The following is an 18,925-nucleotide window of genomic DNA, read 5'->3' on the forward strand; positions in this document are numbered from 1 at the left end:
GTCTGACAAAAAGTTGTGGATATGGCCCAGTCCGTCACAGGTAAAGCCCTCCCCACCATTGAGCAGCATTGTTACTGGAAAATGGCATCCATCTTCAGGAACCCCACCACTCAGGACATGCTCTCAACTTGCTGCTGCCATCAGGAAGAGGGTACAGGAGCCTCTGGACTCACTCCACCAGTTTCAGAAACAGTTACTATCCCTCAGCCATCAGGCTCTTGAACCAAAGGGGATAACTTCACTCAACTTCACTTGCCCCATCATTGAATTGCTCCCACAACCTCTGGGCTCACTTTCAAGGTCTCTTCATCTCAGGTTCTCGATATTTATTGCTTATTTATTATTATTATTATTATTATTATTATTATTGTTGTTGTTGTTGTTGTTATTGTCATCCTTATTTCATTCTTTTCATATTTGCACTGTTTGTGTCTTTTGCACACTGGCTGAATGCCCAAGTTAATGTGGTCTTCCATTGATTCCATTATGCCTTTTATTCTGTTATGGATTTATTGAGTATGCCCACAAATAATGAATCTCAGGGTTGTGTATGGTGACATACATACAGGGCTGTGTAAAAATCTTAGGCACTATAGCTAGATATATGCGCCTAAGGCTTTTGCACAGTACGTACTATCTTGTCAACGTGGAGTGGAGAGCGAGTTTGTAAGTCTGGCAGGAGCAAAGGATGTTGGGAATGGTGAGGGTGGAGGGGTGAGGGACAGGTAGCAGAGGCGGAGTGCCAGAGGTGGGGGTGGCGCGAGTGCAGACACACCCAGCCCTGAGACAGCAGGCACGGTCATTTGATTTCAAACAACTGGTTTATTGATCATTACAGAATTCCTCTCTAGTGTTTCCCACTCCCTTCCCCTTTTCCCAACCATGATTCCCCCTTCCCACTCTCAGTCCACGACAGAGACCCATATCAGAATCAGGTTTATCATCACTCCCATATGTCATGTTTTTTTTTATTTTGCAGCAGCAGTACAGTGCCATATGTAAAATTGCCACAGTACTGTGCAGAAGTCTTAGGCACCATAGTTTTTGCCCAGTACTGTATGTACTTTGATAATAAATTTATTTTTCACACTTTTAGTAAAAGTAAACAGAGTCTCCTGCCACAGACATGTCTCGTTAAACCTTAGTGTTTTTTCCAGGCAAACCAGGGAGCAGGAGACTCCTCCTGACTTCTTCTACTTCTCCGACTATGAGAGACACAACTCGGAGATTGCTGCCTTCCATCTGGACAGGTAAGACTTCCGCACCTCGCACCGTACAGCACAGGAACAACCCTTTGGACCACAAATCTCTTCTAGGTTCATACAACATCGAAATGAAAACACAACAGCGCAGTACAGGCCCTTCAGCCCACAATGTTGTGCCGACTCTTTAATCTACTCTAAGATCAATCTAACTCTTTCCTCCCACATAGCCCCCCATTTTTCTATCATCTATGTGCATACCTAAGAGTTTCTTAAATGTCGTTAATGTACCTGGCTCTATCACTGCCCCTGGTAGAGTGTTACTCGTGTCCAACACTGCGTAAAAAACCTACCTCTGACATCTCCTGTATGCTTTCCTCCAATCAGCATTAAATTATGAGCAAGACAGCCAAAATGCTGGAGGAACTCAACAGGACAGGAAGTATCTCTGGAAATGAACTAACAGTTGATGTTTTAGGCCGAGACCCTTCAGGATTGAACCATCATCTGTTTATTCCCCTCCATAGATGCTGCCTGAGCTGGTGAGTTCCTCCAGCATTTTGCGTGTGTTGTTCTAATTTTCAGCATCTGCAGAATCTCATGTTCACCTTAAAATTGTGCACCTTGGTGCACTTTAAAATTTTTCCATCCTGGGGAAAATAATCTCCGTATGTCAACTCGAACTTTGCCTCTTAACATCTTGTACACCTCTATCAAGTCACTTTTCATCCTCCTTCACTCCATAAAGAGTAACGCCCTATCCTCATAAGCTATGCTCTCTAATCCAGGCAGCATCTCCCTCCATTCCCTGCACCTTCATGTACCTATCGGAAAGCCTCTTAAATGCCATTATCACATCTGCTTCCACCATTACCCTTGGCAGCCCATTGCTGCCCCCAACACCTTCTGTGTAAAAACCTTTCCCTGCAATATCTGTAATCTTTACCCCTCTTCACCACTAGTTGCCATTTCTACCTGGGAGAAAGATTCTATACTTCTCATAGTTCTATCACCTTCTGCAAGGTTTCTCCTCAGCCTTTGATGATCTGAAGAAAACAGCTCAAGTTTAGAACCATAGAAAAGTACAGCACAGAACCAGGCCCTTCATCTCCTCTAGTCCGTGCTGAACCATTTAAACTGCGTATTACCATCAACCTGCACCAGGACCAAAGCCCTCCTTAACCCTACCATCCATGTACCTATCCAAACTTATTTTGAACATTGACATCGAGCTTGCATACACCACTTGCACTGGGAGCTCGTTCCACACTCTCATAAACCTCTGAGTGAAGGCGTTTCTCCTCATGCTCCCCTTAAACGTTTCCCCTTTCACCCTTAACCCATGACCTCTGGTTGTAGTCCCACCCAACCTCAATGGAAAAAGTCTGCTTGCATTTACCCTAGCTACACCTCTCATAACTTTGTGTACCTCTGTTGAATCTTCCCTCAATCTGCTACATTCCAAGCAATAAAGTCCTAACCTAATCAATCTTTCCTTCTAACTCAGGCCTTCTAGTCCTGACAACATCCTTGTAGATTTTCTCTGTACTCTTTCAACCTTATTTACATCTTTCCTAACCGGCTCATAGCTCAACTCCTCTAATGCAGGCAGTGTCCTGATAAACCCCTTCTGCACCGTGTTAAGTGCCTCCGCATCCTTCCCGTAATGGGGTGACAAGAACTGCACACAGTATTCCAAGTGCGGCCCAGCCAAGGTTTGATTAGCTGCAATATGGCTTCCGTGCACTTACCCTCCAATGGAGACAAGTGCCCCATGTGCCTTCTTTACCACCCTGTCGAGAGTTAAGTGCGACTGAGGGTTTATTTTGCTGTATTGATTGTGCCACCCCCTTTTTCCCTTTTGAAGGATCCTGGATTTCCGACGTGTGCCCCCGGTTGCTGGGAGACTGGTCAACATGACGAGGGAAATTCGAGACGTTACCCATGATAAGAAACTGTGGAGGACATTCTTTATCTCACCAGGTGAGGCCCTCGCAACGCCACATCCCTTCTCTGCATCGCTCCTCACTCACGTCAGTAGGTAGACTAGGGATAGAGGGGAGGGGATTGTTGGAGAGGAGTGTCTGAGTGGCCTCTGGCCGAGTCATCCTTGGTGAATCAGTTGAATCAAACTGCAGAGAAGCACACCAAGGTCTCTAATACTTCAGAAGATTGAGGAAACTTGGCTTGTCCCTGATAACCCTCACCAACTTTTACAGATGCACCTTGGAAAGTATCATGTCTGGATGCATTATGACTCAAGACCACAACAAACCCAATCTATCACACAAAACTGCTCCCTCCATGGACTCCCTTCACTGCCTCAAGAAAGCAGCCAACATTATCTAGGACCCCTCCTATCCTGGTCATTCTCTCTTCTCCCCCCTTCCATCAAGCAGAAGATACAAAAGCTTGAAAGCACATACCACCAGGATTTGAGTCATCACTATATGACGTGGGTGATACGGTCTTTCTATGACCATGTTCCTTCTTGGCAGAGTTTTCTACAGAAATGGTTTGCCATTGCTTTCTTCTGGGCAGTGCCTTTAAAATATGGGTGTCCCCATCCATTATCAATACTCTCGAGAGATTGCCTGCCTGGTGTCAGTGGTTGCATAATCAGGATTTATGATCTGCACCGGCTGCTCCCATGGCTTCACGTGACCCTTATTTTTTGGGGGGGGGGGGGGGGTTGCTAAGCAGGTGCTACACCTTGTATATGTAGCAAATCTATAGAACAGTAACCATAAACAGGATCGATGAACACCAAACTGTGCAAATGCAAATATAAATAAATAGCATTAAATAATGAGAGCATGAAATAACAGGATAAAGAGTCCTTCAGTTGGGAAACACTAGATGTAGAATGAGTGTAGCACTCTTTGAAGGTGTCCTGGATATTATGGAGGCTAGTGCCTGTGATGGAGCTGACTACGTTTACAACTGTCTGCAGCTTATTTCGATCCTGTGCAGTAGCCACCCCCACCCCCATACCAGATGGTGATGCAGCCTGTCAGAATGCTGTCCTGTCTTGTAAAGACACTGCCCGGAAGAAGGCAGTGGCAAACAAGTGTTTTACACAGAGAATGGTAGGCACTAGAAGGCAGTGCCAGCGTAGGTGCTGTACACGGATATAAGAGGCAATTAGACAGCCCCATGAATGTGCAGGGAACGGGGATATGGATCATGTGGCAGCAGAATAGATGGGTTTAATTCGTCATCATGGTGAGCGCAGATATGATGGGCTGAAGGGCCTGTTCCTGCAGTTCCATACTGGCATCCACCCGCTTCCCATGTAGGAGCCCACGATACATTTATCCCCTCCACACGCCACCTGTGGTAACCTGGCTGACTGGCACCCTCCCTCTTTCTCTCTCTCCTGGCCCCCCCCCCCCCTTACCAAACCCCACCCCTCCTCCCCGAGCAGCCAACAACGTCTGCTTCTACGGAGAGTGTTCCTACTACTGCTCCACCGAGCACGCCCTGTGCGGGAAACCCGACCAGATCGAGGGATCGCTGGCGGCCTTCCTGCCGGACCTGGCCCTGGCCAAACGGAAGACGTGGAGGAATCCCTGGCGACGGTCCTATCACAAACGGAAACGAGCAGAGTAAGTCTGGTGGGGAATATGGTGCACGCAGTTTCCGAAGGGACTAAAGTGGGAGGGGAGGTGACAACAAAGATGGCGGCTGTGGTGTTCCGGTGCTTTATTCAATAATAATATCCGTTGATCCTCTCGGGATTACATATTCATGGGAAATGCTCTTGTACATTCATGGATTTATCCACATTTTATTCCACATATATACCCACACACACTTTAATCTGTAAATTGATTTTTATATAATTCTTTATTCTTTATAATGGTTAAATGTTGATGTTTTCTATTACATGTCACACCAACACACCACAGCTAATTACTAATATATGTAAATGTATCAAGTTGATCGTTGATCACTGAGAGAGTCTTATCCACTGTCAATGGGCGATTAGACTTGAAGGGCTTTGGAGCGACTCAGATCACGTGCAGGCTGAAGGGATTAGTTTAATTTGTCACCACAGTCAACACAGACATTGTGGGCCAAAGGAGTTGCTTCTCTGTCCTGTTCTATGTTCTAAGTATGTTAGACATTGTACAATTCACTGCTGATTTTCCATTATTGATGCATATTTAACAAAACTTTATCTCAAGCTAGGAAACTGAAAAGAGTAAAAACAAATACTGGAAATGGTTACTGGAACCTAATGCATTTCGAAACTAGAATGTGGTTTTATTATTTAATTTTGACCTAAAGTTCAATGGGGAAAAAGCCTTAAACCCATGGGAGGGGGGGGGGGGGTGATTTCCTAGCACTGAAGTCCATAACAAAGCAGGAAGTGGTGGGGAACATGAAAGGGGATCTTATACTCTAGTATGAATTATATACCAGATAATACTGTAAATAAACCCTGGGATAAACGGTTGGAGGAAGAAAGGCAGGGAATAATTTATACATCTGTATGACTTATATACCAAACGTTATGGTAATAGACCCAGGCATCTGGTGTTGTTGTTAGAGGGGGTAGGGTTGCCAAAATAGATTATATACATCAGTGTGCACACTACAGTACTGTGCAAAAGTCTGAGGCACATCTATATAGTTCGCGAGCCTAAAATTTTTGCACAGAACTGTATACTGGTTAAAATAGGAAGGTGGTTGGGAAACAGAATTAAGACTATTTAGTTTTGCGTTAGCTTAGTAGTATTAAGTGTAATTTGGTAATTGGAGAGGCATAACATACAGAACTGTGCAAAAGTCATAGGCACCCCAGCTGTATATATGCCGAAGGCTTCTGCACAGGCCTGCACTCCGGATGTTACAGTATTAAAGGTCCTTGGATAGACCTTGGGCTGTTATATACCTGGGATTTATACACTAGATGTCACGTTAAGTAGACACTGGGATCAGCAGTTGTTTGTTGGAGGGTCATCTTATGCTTAGTATGGCTTATACAACAGATGTTATGGTACGTAGACCCTGGGGAGCAGTTTTTGCTGGGATAGAGAGCAGGGGTGACTTATTCAACAGATGTTGTGGTACATAGATCCTGGGGATCAGACAGGGGTTGACTTGCACACCAGTGTGACTTATACAACAGATGTTAATGACATTTAGACCCTGGGGAGCAGTTGTTATAGACAATAGACAATAGGTGCAGAAGTAGACCATTCGGCCCTTCGAGCCTGCACTGCCATTCTGAGAACATGGCTGATCATCTACTATCAATACCCAGTTCCTGCCTTGTCCCCATATCCCTTGATTCCCCTATCCATAAGATACCTATCTAGCTCCTTCTTGAAAGCATCCAGAGAATTGGCCTCCACTACCTTCCGAGGCAGTGCATTCCAGACTCCTGCAACTCTCTGGGAGAAGAAGTTTTTCCTTAACTCTGTCCTAAATGACCTACCCCTTATTCTCAAACCATGCCCTCTGGTACTGAACTGTCCCAGCATCTGAAACATATTTCCTGCCTCTATCTTGTCCAATCCCTTAATAATTTTATATGTTGCAATCAGATCCCCTCTCAATCTTCTTAATTCCAGCGTGTACAAGCCCAGTCTCTCTAACCTCTCTGCGTAAGACAGTCTGGACATCCCAGGAATTAACCTTGTGAATCTACGCTGCACTTCCTCTACAGCCAGGATGTCCTTCCTTAACCCTGGAGACCAAAACTGTACACAATACTCCAGGTGTGGTCTCACCAGGGCCCTATACAAATGCAAAAGGATTTCCTTGCTCTTGTACTCAATTCCCTTTGTAATAAAGGCCAACATTCCATTAGCCTTCTTCACTGCCTGCTGCACTTGCTCATTCACCTTCAGTGACTGATGAACAAGGACTCCTAGATCTCTTTGTATTTCTCCCTTACCTAACTCTACACCTTATAATACACCAGATAATAATCTGCCTTCCTGTTCTTACTCCTCACACTTATCCACATTAAACATCATTTGCCAAGTATCTGCCCACTCACTCAGCCTATCCAAGTCACCCTGAATTCTCCTAACATCCTCATCACATGTCACACTGCCACCCAGCTTAGTATCATCAGCAAACTTGCTGATGTTATTCTCAATGCCTTCATCTAAATCGTTGATGTGAATCGTAAACAGCTGTGGTCCCAATACCGAGCCCTGTGGCACCCCACTAGCCACCACCTGCCATTCCAAGAAACACCCATTCACCCCTACCCTTTGCTTTCTATCTGCCAACCAGTTTTCTATCCATGTCAATATCTTCCCCCCAATGCCATGAGCTCTGATTTTACCCACCAATCTCCTATGTGGGACCTTATCAAATGCCTTCTGAAAATCGAAGTACACTACATCCACTGGATCTCCCCCGTCTAACTTTCTGGTTACATCCTCGAAAAACTCCAATAGATTAGTCAAGCATGATTTGCCCTTGGTAAATCCATGCTGGCTCGGCCCAATCCTCCCACTGCTATCTAGATATGCCACTATTTCATCCTTAATAATGGACTCTAGGATCTTCCCCACCACCGATGTCAGGCTGACAAGTCGATAGTCCTCTGTTTTCTCCCTCCCTCCTTTCTTAAAAAGTGGGATAACATTAGCCATTCTCCAATCCTCAGGAACTGATCCAGAATCTAAGGAACGTTGGAAAATGATTACCAATGCATCCGCAATTTCCAGGGCCACCTCCTTTAGTACCCTAGGATGCAGACCATCTGGACCTGGGGATTTGTTAGCCTTCAGTCCCATCAGTCTATTCATCACCATTTCCTTCCTAATGTCAATCTGTTTCATTTCCTCTGTTACCCTATGTCCTTGGCCCATCCATACATCTGGGAGATTGCTTGTGTCTTCCCTAGTGAAGACAGATCTAAAGTACTTATTAAATTCTTCTGCCATTTCTCTGTTTCCCATAACAATTTCACCCAATTCATTCTTCAAGGGCCCAACATTGTTCTTAACTATATTCTTTCTCTTCACATACCTAAAAAAGCTTTTGCTATCCTCCTTTATATTCCTGGCTAGCTTGTGTTCATACCTCATTTTTTCTCCCCATATTGCCTTTTTAGTTAAGTTCTGTTGTTCCTTAAAAATTTCCCAATCATCTGTCTTCCCACTCACCTTAGCTCCGTCATACATTTTTTTAATGCTATGCAATCTCTGACTTCCTTTGTTAACCACTGTGGCCCCTTTCCCCCCTTTGAATCCTTCCTTCTCTGGGGGATGAACTGATTTTGCACCTTGTGCATTATTCCCAAGAATACCTGCCATTGCTGTTCCACTGTCTTTTCTGCTAGGATATCCATCCATTTAACTTTGGCCAGCTCCTCCCTCATGGCTCCATAGTTTCCCCTGTTCATCTGCAACACTGACACCTCCGAGCTGCCCTTATCCTTCTCAAATTGCAGATAAAAGCTTATCATATTGTGATCACTACCTCCTAATGGCTCCTTTACTGCAAGATCACTTATCAAATCCTGTTCATTACATAACACTAAATCCAGAATAGTCTTGTCCCTGGTCGGCTCTCGTACAAGCTGTTCCAAGAATGCATCCCGTAGGCACTCTACAAACTCCCTATCCTGGGGTCCAGCACCAACCTGATTCTCCCAGTTCACCTGCATGTTGAAATCCCCCATAACTACTGCGACATTACCTTTGCCACATGCCAATGTTAACTCCCTATTCAATTTGCATCCAATATCCATGCTACTGTTTGGTAGCTTATAGACAACACCCATTAAGGTCTTTTTGTCCTTACTGTTCCTCAGTTCTATCCACACAGACTCTACTTCTCCTGATCCTATGTCCCCCCTTGCAAAGGACTGAATCTCATTCCTCACCAACAGGGCCACCCCACCCCCTCTGCCCACATTTCTGTCCCTATGATAGCACGTATACCCTTGTACATTCATTTCCCAAGAAATGAATTGTTGCTGGATAGAGAGGAGGGGTTAATGTATACCCTATACAGTAAATGTTGTGGTACAGAGACCCTGGGAAGCAGTTCCCGATTCACTGAGAGGGGTTTGCGTGTGATTTGTACAGCAGATGTTACGGCAGAAAGACTTTGGGATTAGGGGGCTGGGGGGTCGGGAGGGGCAGTTCGGTGTGAGGGAGATTTGCGAGGACACTACAATCACTGGCTGTGCTACTAACAGGAGTCTCTGTTTCCCCCGAGCAGATGGGAGGTGGATCCTGACTACTGCGAGGAAGTCAAACAAACGGCACCTTACAACTCCGGCACACGGCTCCTCGACCTCATCGACATGACTATTTTTGACTTTCTCATGGGTAAGGAAGGCTCTCTGTATGTGGTGAGATTGTACAGGATGGGAGTTGGCCCTCCGGGCTATAGGGCCAAGCACCGTGCACTCCCAGTAAATTATGGTGTTCTTGCCTGGTGACGATCCCTGCTGTGATTGTGCTAAATCATCTGACATTCGGCAGCCTCAGAGATCAGCTGGTGGGTATATTGAGTTATGAGAGGTACAGTATTGATGGGCTGAATGGTTTCCTCTTGTATATCAGCTGACTTCTGAAGGGATAGAAGCAGGGGCAGGCCATTTGCTGCTCAAACCTTGATAGATTTTGGGATATGCAGGGTATAGTGGTTTCTTTCGAACTAATGGTTTTTTAACATCTTTGGACAATTTTTACTGTGCCCATGGTCTGTTTTTTTAATCAATTATGCTATTGTTTGCACTGTTGTAACTATGTGGTTTTGTGCAGGTCTTGTAGCTTTAGTTTTTGGTCTTGTTTTTGTCTGGTGGATTTGGAGCTCCTTTCCAGGAAATGCGCTAAGATGGTAGCGCGATATTAATACGCAGCAGCCTCTCCGGACTCTGGATTGGGGATTGCCAAACTTTATGTGGATTTTCTGGTGTAGTCTGTTTTGTCATGTGCTTTTGTGATATCATTCTGGAGGAACGTTGTCTCATTTTTTAACTGCATTGCATTTGTGGTTTCTAAATGACAATAAACTGAATCTGATCTGATCAGATCAGACATGTTTTGAGGAATAATTTGTGTGGTTTAGGGGAAAGAGTAGAGGAAACTGATCATGAAGGCCCTGTCTTTGGCTGACTGTTTCTCTGCTGCTCTCTCAACAGGTAACATGGATCGGCACCATTACGAGACATTTGAAAAGTTTGGGAACGATTCATTTATCATTCATCTAGACAACGGCAGAGGGTAAGGAGAGGGAGATATTCTGACTTCCAATGGGACGGGCAAAAGTGTGTGCATGTGTATACGTGTGCATGCCTGTGCGTATGTTATGTGTACGAGTGTGTGTATGTCTGCATGTTCACCTGTGTGTGTGTGTGATTGTGCAGCTGTGAGTGAACACATGACAGACCCAGAGAGAACTAGTGCTACCTTCATACATAAAATGACAGCATGGGTTAACAATTCACATATAGGTGCAATAACATAATTAGTTTACCACAAAACTATCTACTTTAGCTGTTGTTGAATCCAGTAAGTCACCTCTCCAGGTCAGTCTCATACATATTTCAAAGTACATTTATCACCAAAGTGTGTGTCTGTCACCAGATACAACCCTGAGAGTCATTTCCTAAGCACCATTCGGAGTAAGAACGAAGAAACACAATACAATCATTGAAAAATGCACACAAAGCCGAACAAACAACCAATGTGAAGAAAACATCAAATTGTGCAAATACAAAGATGGAAAAACAGAACACAAAGGAAAGAGATCTGGCCTGTATCCTGTTCTATGTAATCATTTCATTAGCATAATTACCAGTGTTTGTGAAACAATTAACTGCCCTTGTTTTTAATATAACTTACATAAAGCTTAACATGAACATATATGAACAAATTGCTAGAGGAACTACGCAGATCATAAGAGGTAGGAGCAGCATTAGGCCATTCAGCCCATCGCGTCTGCTCTGCCATTTCATCATGGCTGATCTATTATCCCTCTCAACTCCAATTTCCTGCCTTCTCCCTGTAACCTTTGGCACCCTGGATGATCAAGAACCGATAACTTCTGCTTTAAACATACCCGATGGCTTGGCCTCCATAGTGGTCTGTGGCAATGAATTCCACAGATTCACTCAGACGCTGCTTGACCTGCAGGCCAGGGGTTTCCATTCTTTTTTACGCCTTGCACCCCAGCCATTAACCCGGGGTCTATGGACCTCAGATTGGGAACCTCTGCTCTAGAAATTTGTTTTTGTTGCTCACAATCTCCAGCGGCTGCAGAGTCTCTTGTGTTTAACATATAGTATGATTGATAGGCACATCAAACACTACCTGACCTGCTGAGTTCCTCCAGCATTTTGTGTGCATTTCTCTTAATATCGCTGACATAGATTGTGAAATTTGTCATTTTGTGCCATAGGTACAATGCAATATATAAAATATACAATAAGAAATATATAGAATATAACTAAGTAGTACAAAACCACAGTAGCGTAACAGTTAGCACAAGGCTACAACTCAGGGCATCCAAGTTCAGAATTCATTTCCAGCGTCATCTATAAAGAGTTAGTATGGCTTTCCTGTGGAATGCGTGAACTTCCTGCAGGTGCTCCAGTTTTCTCCCACAGTCCAAAAACGTACTGGTTAGTAGATCGTATTGTAAATTGTCCTTTGATTAGGCTCGGGTTAAAATTGGGGGTTGCTGGGCAGTGCAGCTGGAAGGGCCAGAAGGGTCCAGTCAATGCTGTATCAATTAATCAATCAATAAACAGCAAAAATAGGTAGTGTTCATGAGGTAGACATCATATAAAAGTATCAATCATTTCATTCTTCTTTACACTAGGGTAGTGACAAATAACAAAGAATTTTGAATCTCAAACTGGTTCATTAGATGTATGATGTACTTAACACAGTTCTGATCAATTCCTTTCAGAGGAGGTGCATGTGCCTTTAGAGGGAGCATGGTTAAGGTTCAGGAGACTGAGTCCTGGGGTGATGGGGACTGTCACATCATGAAGGATTGGATCAACTAGGCATGGCGCTGACAGAAATTGAGTACAGGCTTTGGAAAGTTATGTTGACAATGTATGAGATTTTGGTGAGGTCAGATTTGGAGTACTGTGTGCAGTTGTGGTCACCGGGGAGAGCTTGGGTGGGGGGGAGGCGGGGCAAGAGTTCTTCATGTGGAGGGGAGGAGGGGTTAGAGTGGAACAAGCTGCCAGCGGAAGTGGTGGATTCCAGTTTCATTTCAACATTTAAGAGACGCTCGGCTAAGTACATGCACCGCGGAGGGCTATGATCCGGGTGGAATAGGTAGAATAACAGTTCGCCAAAGGACCAAAGGGCCTGTTTCTGTGACCTACCATCAGAAAGACAGCAATAAGACTGAAAAAGTACAGAGAAAATTTACAAACATGTTGCTGAGACTTGAGGGCCTGAGTTACAAGGAAAGACTTAAATACATTAGAGCTTTATTCCCTGTGTTTGGCTAGCAGCTTCATCTAGGGGAAGACAGCCCCCGGCCCAGCGAGACTTAAAGAAACCTTGTTTGGGTGGATGCTGTGTGATGTGTTCCCCTGTTACAAATCAGTTCCATGAAATAACAAACAGTACACAATATGCGATTAAATGATTGAGCTTTTTAACTCTTAATTTGACTGTATGGTTAATAAAGAAACAAAAAAAGGGCCCATTCTCATGAAACTGTCTAATGCGCAATGTTGGAGCTCACGTTTCTGTTCATTTGTTCCCCGTCGACCTTCTCCAAGCGTAGCTGACCCTCGGACCCTCACTCCAAGTCCACTCCATCCAGCGGTCTACCAACTCTCTCCATTCGCGTCTTCTCTCTTCAATTCTCCCCGACAAAAGACCGCAAGATCCCTACTCTCAGAAACATGCCTCTCATTGGATAGCACACATTCCAAAGCCCCCATTACCTCCAGTCATAACCCAAACACTGCTGCTACAGACGATTACCTTAGCAGTGAAACCTTACAACACGTTACTCCTGGAGTGTAAGGGAATGTTGTTCCAATCTTTTAACCTACTCCAAGATCAATCTAACTCTTCCCTCCAGCATAACCCTTTATTTCTCTATCACCCATATGCCTATCTAAGTCAATTAAATGTCTCTAATTATCTACCTGTCCCACCATCCTTGGCAGGGCATTCTAAGCACCTACCTTTTTTTACACTGTGTGTAAAAAGAAACCTACCTGTGACATCTCCCCTAAACTTTCCTTCAACCACCTCAAAAGATGTCCTCTGGTATAGGACAGAGGTGACAACAAATATCTTGACTCAGAGGGAGGTGGTCCTGTGGAATTATCTCCTTGGAAAGCTGTGAAGATCAAGTCTCTGAACACATTTCTGAAAGAAGGTGGATTGTGTATTAGGCACAGAGATAATAGACAATAGGTGCAGAAGTAGACCATTCGGCCCTTTGAGCCTGCACTGCCATTCTGAGATCATGGCTGATCATCTACTATCAATACCCGGTTCCTGCCTTGTCCCCATATCCCTTGATTCCCCTATCCATAAGATACCTATCTAACTCCCTCTTGAAAGCATCCAGAGAATTGGCCTCCACTGCCTTCTTTTTTTTTTAGATTATTTTTTTGATCTAATCTAATAACTATAACTAATAAGTAATATAAAAGAAAAAAAAACAAAAAAGAAGAAAAAAAAAACGGGCTGTTTATAATATCTCACAAAAATAAGTATTCATCAATGCCGTCACTTCCGGTCCTCTCAAAATACATAAGCTGAAAACTGGGAAATCAAATGAACTTGGCACAGGGTCATATTACATCATATGAAAATGTTGAATAAATGGTCTCCATAACTTTTCAAATTTAATAGAAGTCTCAAAAGTACCACTTCTAATTTTTTCTAAATTTAAACATAACATAGTTTGAGAGAACCAATTAAATACAGTGGGAGGATCAATTTCTTTCCAATTCAACAATATAGATCTTCTAGCCATCAGAGTTAGAAATGCAATCATTCGACGGGCTGAAGAAGATAAATGCAGTGAATCTAACATTGGTAAACCAAAAATTGCGGTAATAGGATGAGGTTGTAAATCAATATTCAAAACCGCAGAAATAATATCAAAAATATCTTTCCAATATTTCTCCAAAAATGAACACGACCAAAACATGTGAGTTAAAGACGCAATTTCAGAATGACATCTATCACAAATAGGACTTATATGAGAGTAAAAATTAGCTAATTTATCCTTGGACATATGGGCCCTATGTACGACCTTAAATTGTATTAATGAATGTTTGGCACATAACGATGATGTATTAACTATTGAAGAATTCTATCCCAATTCTCACTAGAAATACTAAAACTAAGCTCTCTTTCCCAATCCTGTTTAGTCTTATAAAGAGGCTCTGAACGTATCTTCATAATTATATTATAAAGTTTTGAAATAAGCCCTTTTTGAAAAGGGTCTAATTCAAATAAACTCTCCAAAGTATCTGAAGGCACAAAATTTGGAAACGTAGAGAGTACAGAACTTAAAAAATGTCTAATCTGTAAATATCTAAAAAAATGAAATCTAGGCAAGTTATATTTGTTGGATAATTGTTCAAAAGACATGAAACAATTATCTAAAAATAAATCAGAAAATCTTAGTAATCCCTTAGTTTTCCAAGCTGAATAAGCTTGATCTATAATGGAAGGGTGAAAAAAACAATTAGATACAATAGGACTATTTAAAACAAATTGAGTCAACCCAAAAAATCTCCGAAATTGAAACCATATACGCAATGTATGTTTAACTATCGGGTTGTCAATTCGTTTCGGCAAGTTAGAAAGAGCAAAAGGGAGAGAAGTCCCTAAAATAGAGCCCAAAGCATAAGCTGATACCGATTTAGTTTCTAAACTCACCCAACAAGGGCCAAAAGATCCACCCCCATCTTTCAACCAACATAACAAATATCTAATATTAACTGCCCAATAGTAAAATCTGAAATTAGGTAATGCTAACCCGCCTTCCTTTTTTGTCTTCTGTAAATATGTTTTACCTAACCTGGGATTTTTATACTGCCATATATATGAAGAAATTTTAGAGTCAACATTAGTAAAAAAAAGATTTCGGGATAAAAATTGGTATCGCTTGAAAAATATATAAAAACTTAGGTAAAATAACCATCTTAATAGCATTAATCCTACCTATTAGGGATAGAGACAAAGGTGACCACTTAGTAAACAAACCTTTAATCTGATCAATTAAGGGTAAAAAATTAAATCTAAACAAATCTTTATGGTTTTTTGTGATTTTGATCCCTAAATAAGTAAAAGAGTCATTAACTAATTTAAAGGGTAAATTTCCATAAATTGGGACCCGTTTATTCAATGGAAACAATTCACTTTTATTAAGATTTAATTTATACCCAGAAAACTCACTAAATTGAGCCAATAATGATAAAACTGCTGGAATGGATTCCTCCGGGTTAGAAATGAATAATAATAAATCATCTGCATACAAAGATAACTTATGAATATCTGTCCCACGATTAATACCCAAAATATCCTGTGATTGTCTGATGGCAATTGCCAAAGGTTCTAAGGCAATGTTAAATAGTAATGGACTAAGAGGACATCCCTGTCTAGTGCCCCGAAATAGGCGAAAAAAGGGAGATCTTTGATTATTGGTAACCACTGAGGCTACTGGAGTATGATAAATCTATTTAATCCATGATATAAATATCGGACTAAAATTAAACTTCTCCAACACATTAAATAAGTAAGGCCATTCAACTCTGTCAAATGCTTTCTCCGCATCTAATGAAATCACGCATTCTGAAGTATCATGTGAGGGAGTATAAACAATATTCAACAATCTCCTAATGTTAAAAAAAGAATAACGATTTTTAATAAAGCCAGTTTGATCATCTGAAATAATTTTGGGTAATACCTTCTCCAATCTAGATGCCAGTAACTTAGAAAAAATCTTGGAGTCTACATTCAATAAAGATATAGGTCTATAAGAAGCACAATTAGTAGGGTCTTTATCTTTCTTCAATATTAGAGAAATGGAAGCTCTATAAAAAGATTGTGGCAAATTCCCTAATCTAATGGCCTCCTCAAAAACCTTACCTAACCAAGGGGAAAGAGTAGCGGAAAAAAATTTTAAAAATTCAACTGTATAACCATCTAGACCCGGTGCTTTCCCAGAATTCATTGAGGAAATAGCCCCCTTAATTTCTACATCCGTAATAGGAGTATCCAATATCAAAAGATCATCAGATGATAACCTTGGAAAATTTAATTTTCCAAGAAAATCATACATGGTATTATAATCGAGGAAATTCAGATTGATACAGGGAGGTATAGAAATCTTGAAATGCTTTATTTATCTCATCATGATTAACTGTCAGATTCCCATTCTGCTGACCAATCTTAGTGATTTGACGTTTAACCAGAGCATTCTTCAATTGACTAGCTAACAGTTTACCAGATTTATCTATGTATATAAAAATCAGATTTAGTTTTCATTAATTGATTTTCAATCGAGGATGTAAGTAATAAACTATGTTCCATTTGAAGTTCAACCCTTTGTTTGTAAAGCTCCTTACTAGGAGCAATCGAATATTTCTTATCAATCTCTTTAATTTTATCAACCAATAAAAGAGTTTCCATCTTGATACGTTTCCTCAAACCAGCAGAATAAGAAATAATCTGTCCACGTATATAAGCTTTAAAAGTGTCCCAAAGTGTTCCGCAGGAAATATCATCTGTAGAATTAGTTGAGAAGAAGAAGTCGATCTGCTCCTCCATAAATTTTATAAAGTCAGAGTCTTGCAACAAGGTAGAGTCAAATCGCCATTGTCTAGCATTAGAAGCTGTATCCGTAAATTTCATAGAAAGTAATAACGGAGCATGATCAGAGATAGCTATAATATCATAGTTACAACCGATTACCAATGGAATAAAACAAGAGTCTACAAAAAAATAATCAATTCTTGAATAAGAGTGATAAACATGTGAGAAAAAAGAAAACTCTTTGTCTTTAGGATACCGGAATCTCCAAATATCAAAAACTCCATTGTCAGTCAAAAAAGAGTTAATACAAGTGGCCGACTTATTAGGTAAAGTCTGAATAGATAAAGATTTATCCATCAGAGGATTTAAACAACAATTAAAGTTACCACCCATTATTAACTTATATTCGTTTAGATTGGGTAAAGAAGTAAATAAAGACTTAAAAAAGTCAGGACAATCCACATTTGGAGCATAAACATTAACCAAAGCAACCTTTTTATTACAAAGTAAACCCGTAATTAACAAAAATCTGCCATTCGGATCCGAAAAAATATCATGTTGAACAAATGAAATAGAGGAGTCAATAAAAATTGAAACTCCTTTTACTTTAGCATTCGAATTTGCGTGATACTGTTGACCCCGCCAAAATCTAAAAAAACGAAATTTGTCCTCCCTCCTCACATGAGTTTCTTGTACAAAAATGATATGAGCATTAAGTCTTTGGAATACTTTGAAAATCTTCTTTCGTTTAATTGGATGATTTAAACCTTTAGTATTCCAAGACACAAAATTAATGGTCTGAGCCATAATTCTAAAATCAACCCTTTGGTATAGAAAGGGTTAACCAACTTATAAACTCATGCACCCGGAAGAGGAACAAAAGTAGTGAGAAAACCCGGAAGTGACGACAACACAGACATATTTGAAGTTCAAAAACAGCCCGAATAAAAAAACTAACACAAACTGGTACAAAAAAAATAGAGTTAGAAAACAGACCATCCCCCACCCCCCGAGAAAAAGAGAAAAAGCCAAAATATGACTTAAAAAGAGAAAAAGTAAGACTAATCCTACCCCCATGTCAGCTGAAGAACACTCCATATAAAAAGGATATATATAAAAGAATCACCCCAACTTTAAAAATAAAATCGCTATAATAAAAACCATATTTCTAAGTATAGTTAGTTGTAAAAAGAATAAAAATATAATCACTAAAAAACAATTATAACTCGGGCTCTGGCCCAGACAAAACAAAAAATATTTAAGCTAAGATAAGCGATGCCTTGTACGGAAGAAACGCGAAAAATATAAACATAATGCCATCTTAAGCAAAACCAAAAATCTTTTCCAAAAAACCACCATCTTAATCAAGGAAAAATTTACCTTCAAAGAATTAAAAATATACCTTCAAAGGAACAAAATTAATAGACAAGTATGTAGTTAAATGATTAAAGTGTATAAGGCAAAACAATTAGCATGACGCAAACACACTTTAACTTGAGTATAAAGTGAAGGATGAACCTACACCAATAACCAGATTTTAATTCTGGTTTAAGAGATCGAGAACCATCTTACACGATCAAAATCATTCATTTATTAAAGACTAGTGTCTGTAGCAGTAGGGAAGTTCTCCTCCAGATATTTTCTAGCTTCTGAAGTTGAAATGAAAACCTGTCGTGGAGCATTCGACGGAGAAATTCGAAGCTTCGCAGGGTATAGAAGCGCAGGTTTCAGATTTTTCTCATAACATTCAGCCATCAACGGTTTAAAAAGAAGCCTTCTTTTTAAAAGATCTGAACTAAAATCTTCGATCAGGCGGAAGCAAAAATCTTTGATTTTAATCATTCCTACCCGACGAGCTGCTCTTATAACTTGTTCTTTGTCATGTACATAATGGAACCGGACAATTACCACCGAAGGTTTGTCTGTAACACTCGGTGATCGACGCCGAATTCTATGTGCCCGATCCAATAAAGGGGGGTT

At 41.1% G+C, this 18,925-nt stretch overlaps 1 protein-coding gene across 1 annotated transcript in view; it reads left to right on the top strand.

Moving 5' to 3' along the window:
- Window positions 1-18,925, top strand: part of fam20cb (FAM20C golgi associated secretory pathway kinase b) — a 128,919-nt gene that overhangs the window by 101,960 nt on the left and 8,034 nt on the right. The window contains exons 4-8 of the mRNA XM_059979024.1: window positions 1,158-1,250; window positions 3,070-3,185; window positions 4,630-4,810; window positions 9,402-9,511; window positions 10,330-10,411. Coding sequence (XP_059835007.1) covers window positions 1,158-1,250; window positions 3,070-3,185; window positions 4,630-4,810; window positions 9,402-9,511; window positions 10,330-10,411 — 582 coding nt within the window. The remainder of the gene's footprint in view (window positions 1-1,157; window positions 1,251-3,069; window positions 3,186-4,629; window positions 4,811-9,401; window positions 9,512-10,329; window positions 10,412-18,925) is intronic.

The sequence above is a fragment of the Hypanus sabinus genome, chromosome 9, assembly GCF_030144855.1.
Source record: "Hypanus sabinus isolate sHypSab1 chromosome 9, sHypSab1.hap1, whole genome shotgun sequence".
Classification (NCBI taxonomy): domain Eukaryota; kingdom Metazoa; phylum Chordata; class Chondrichthyes; order Myliobatiformes; family Dasyatidae; genus Hypanus; species Hypanus sabinus.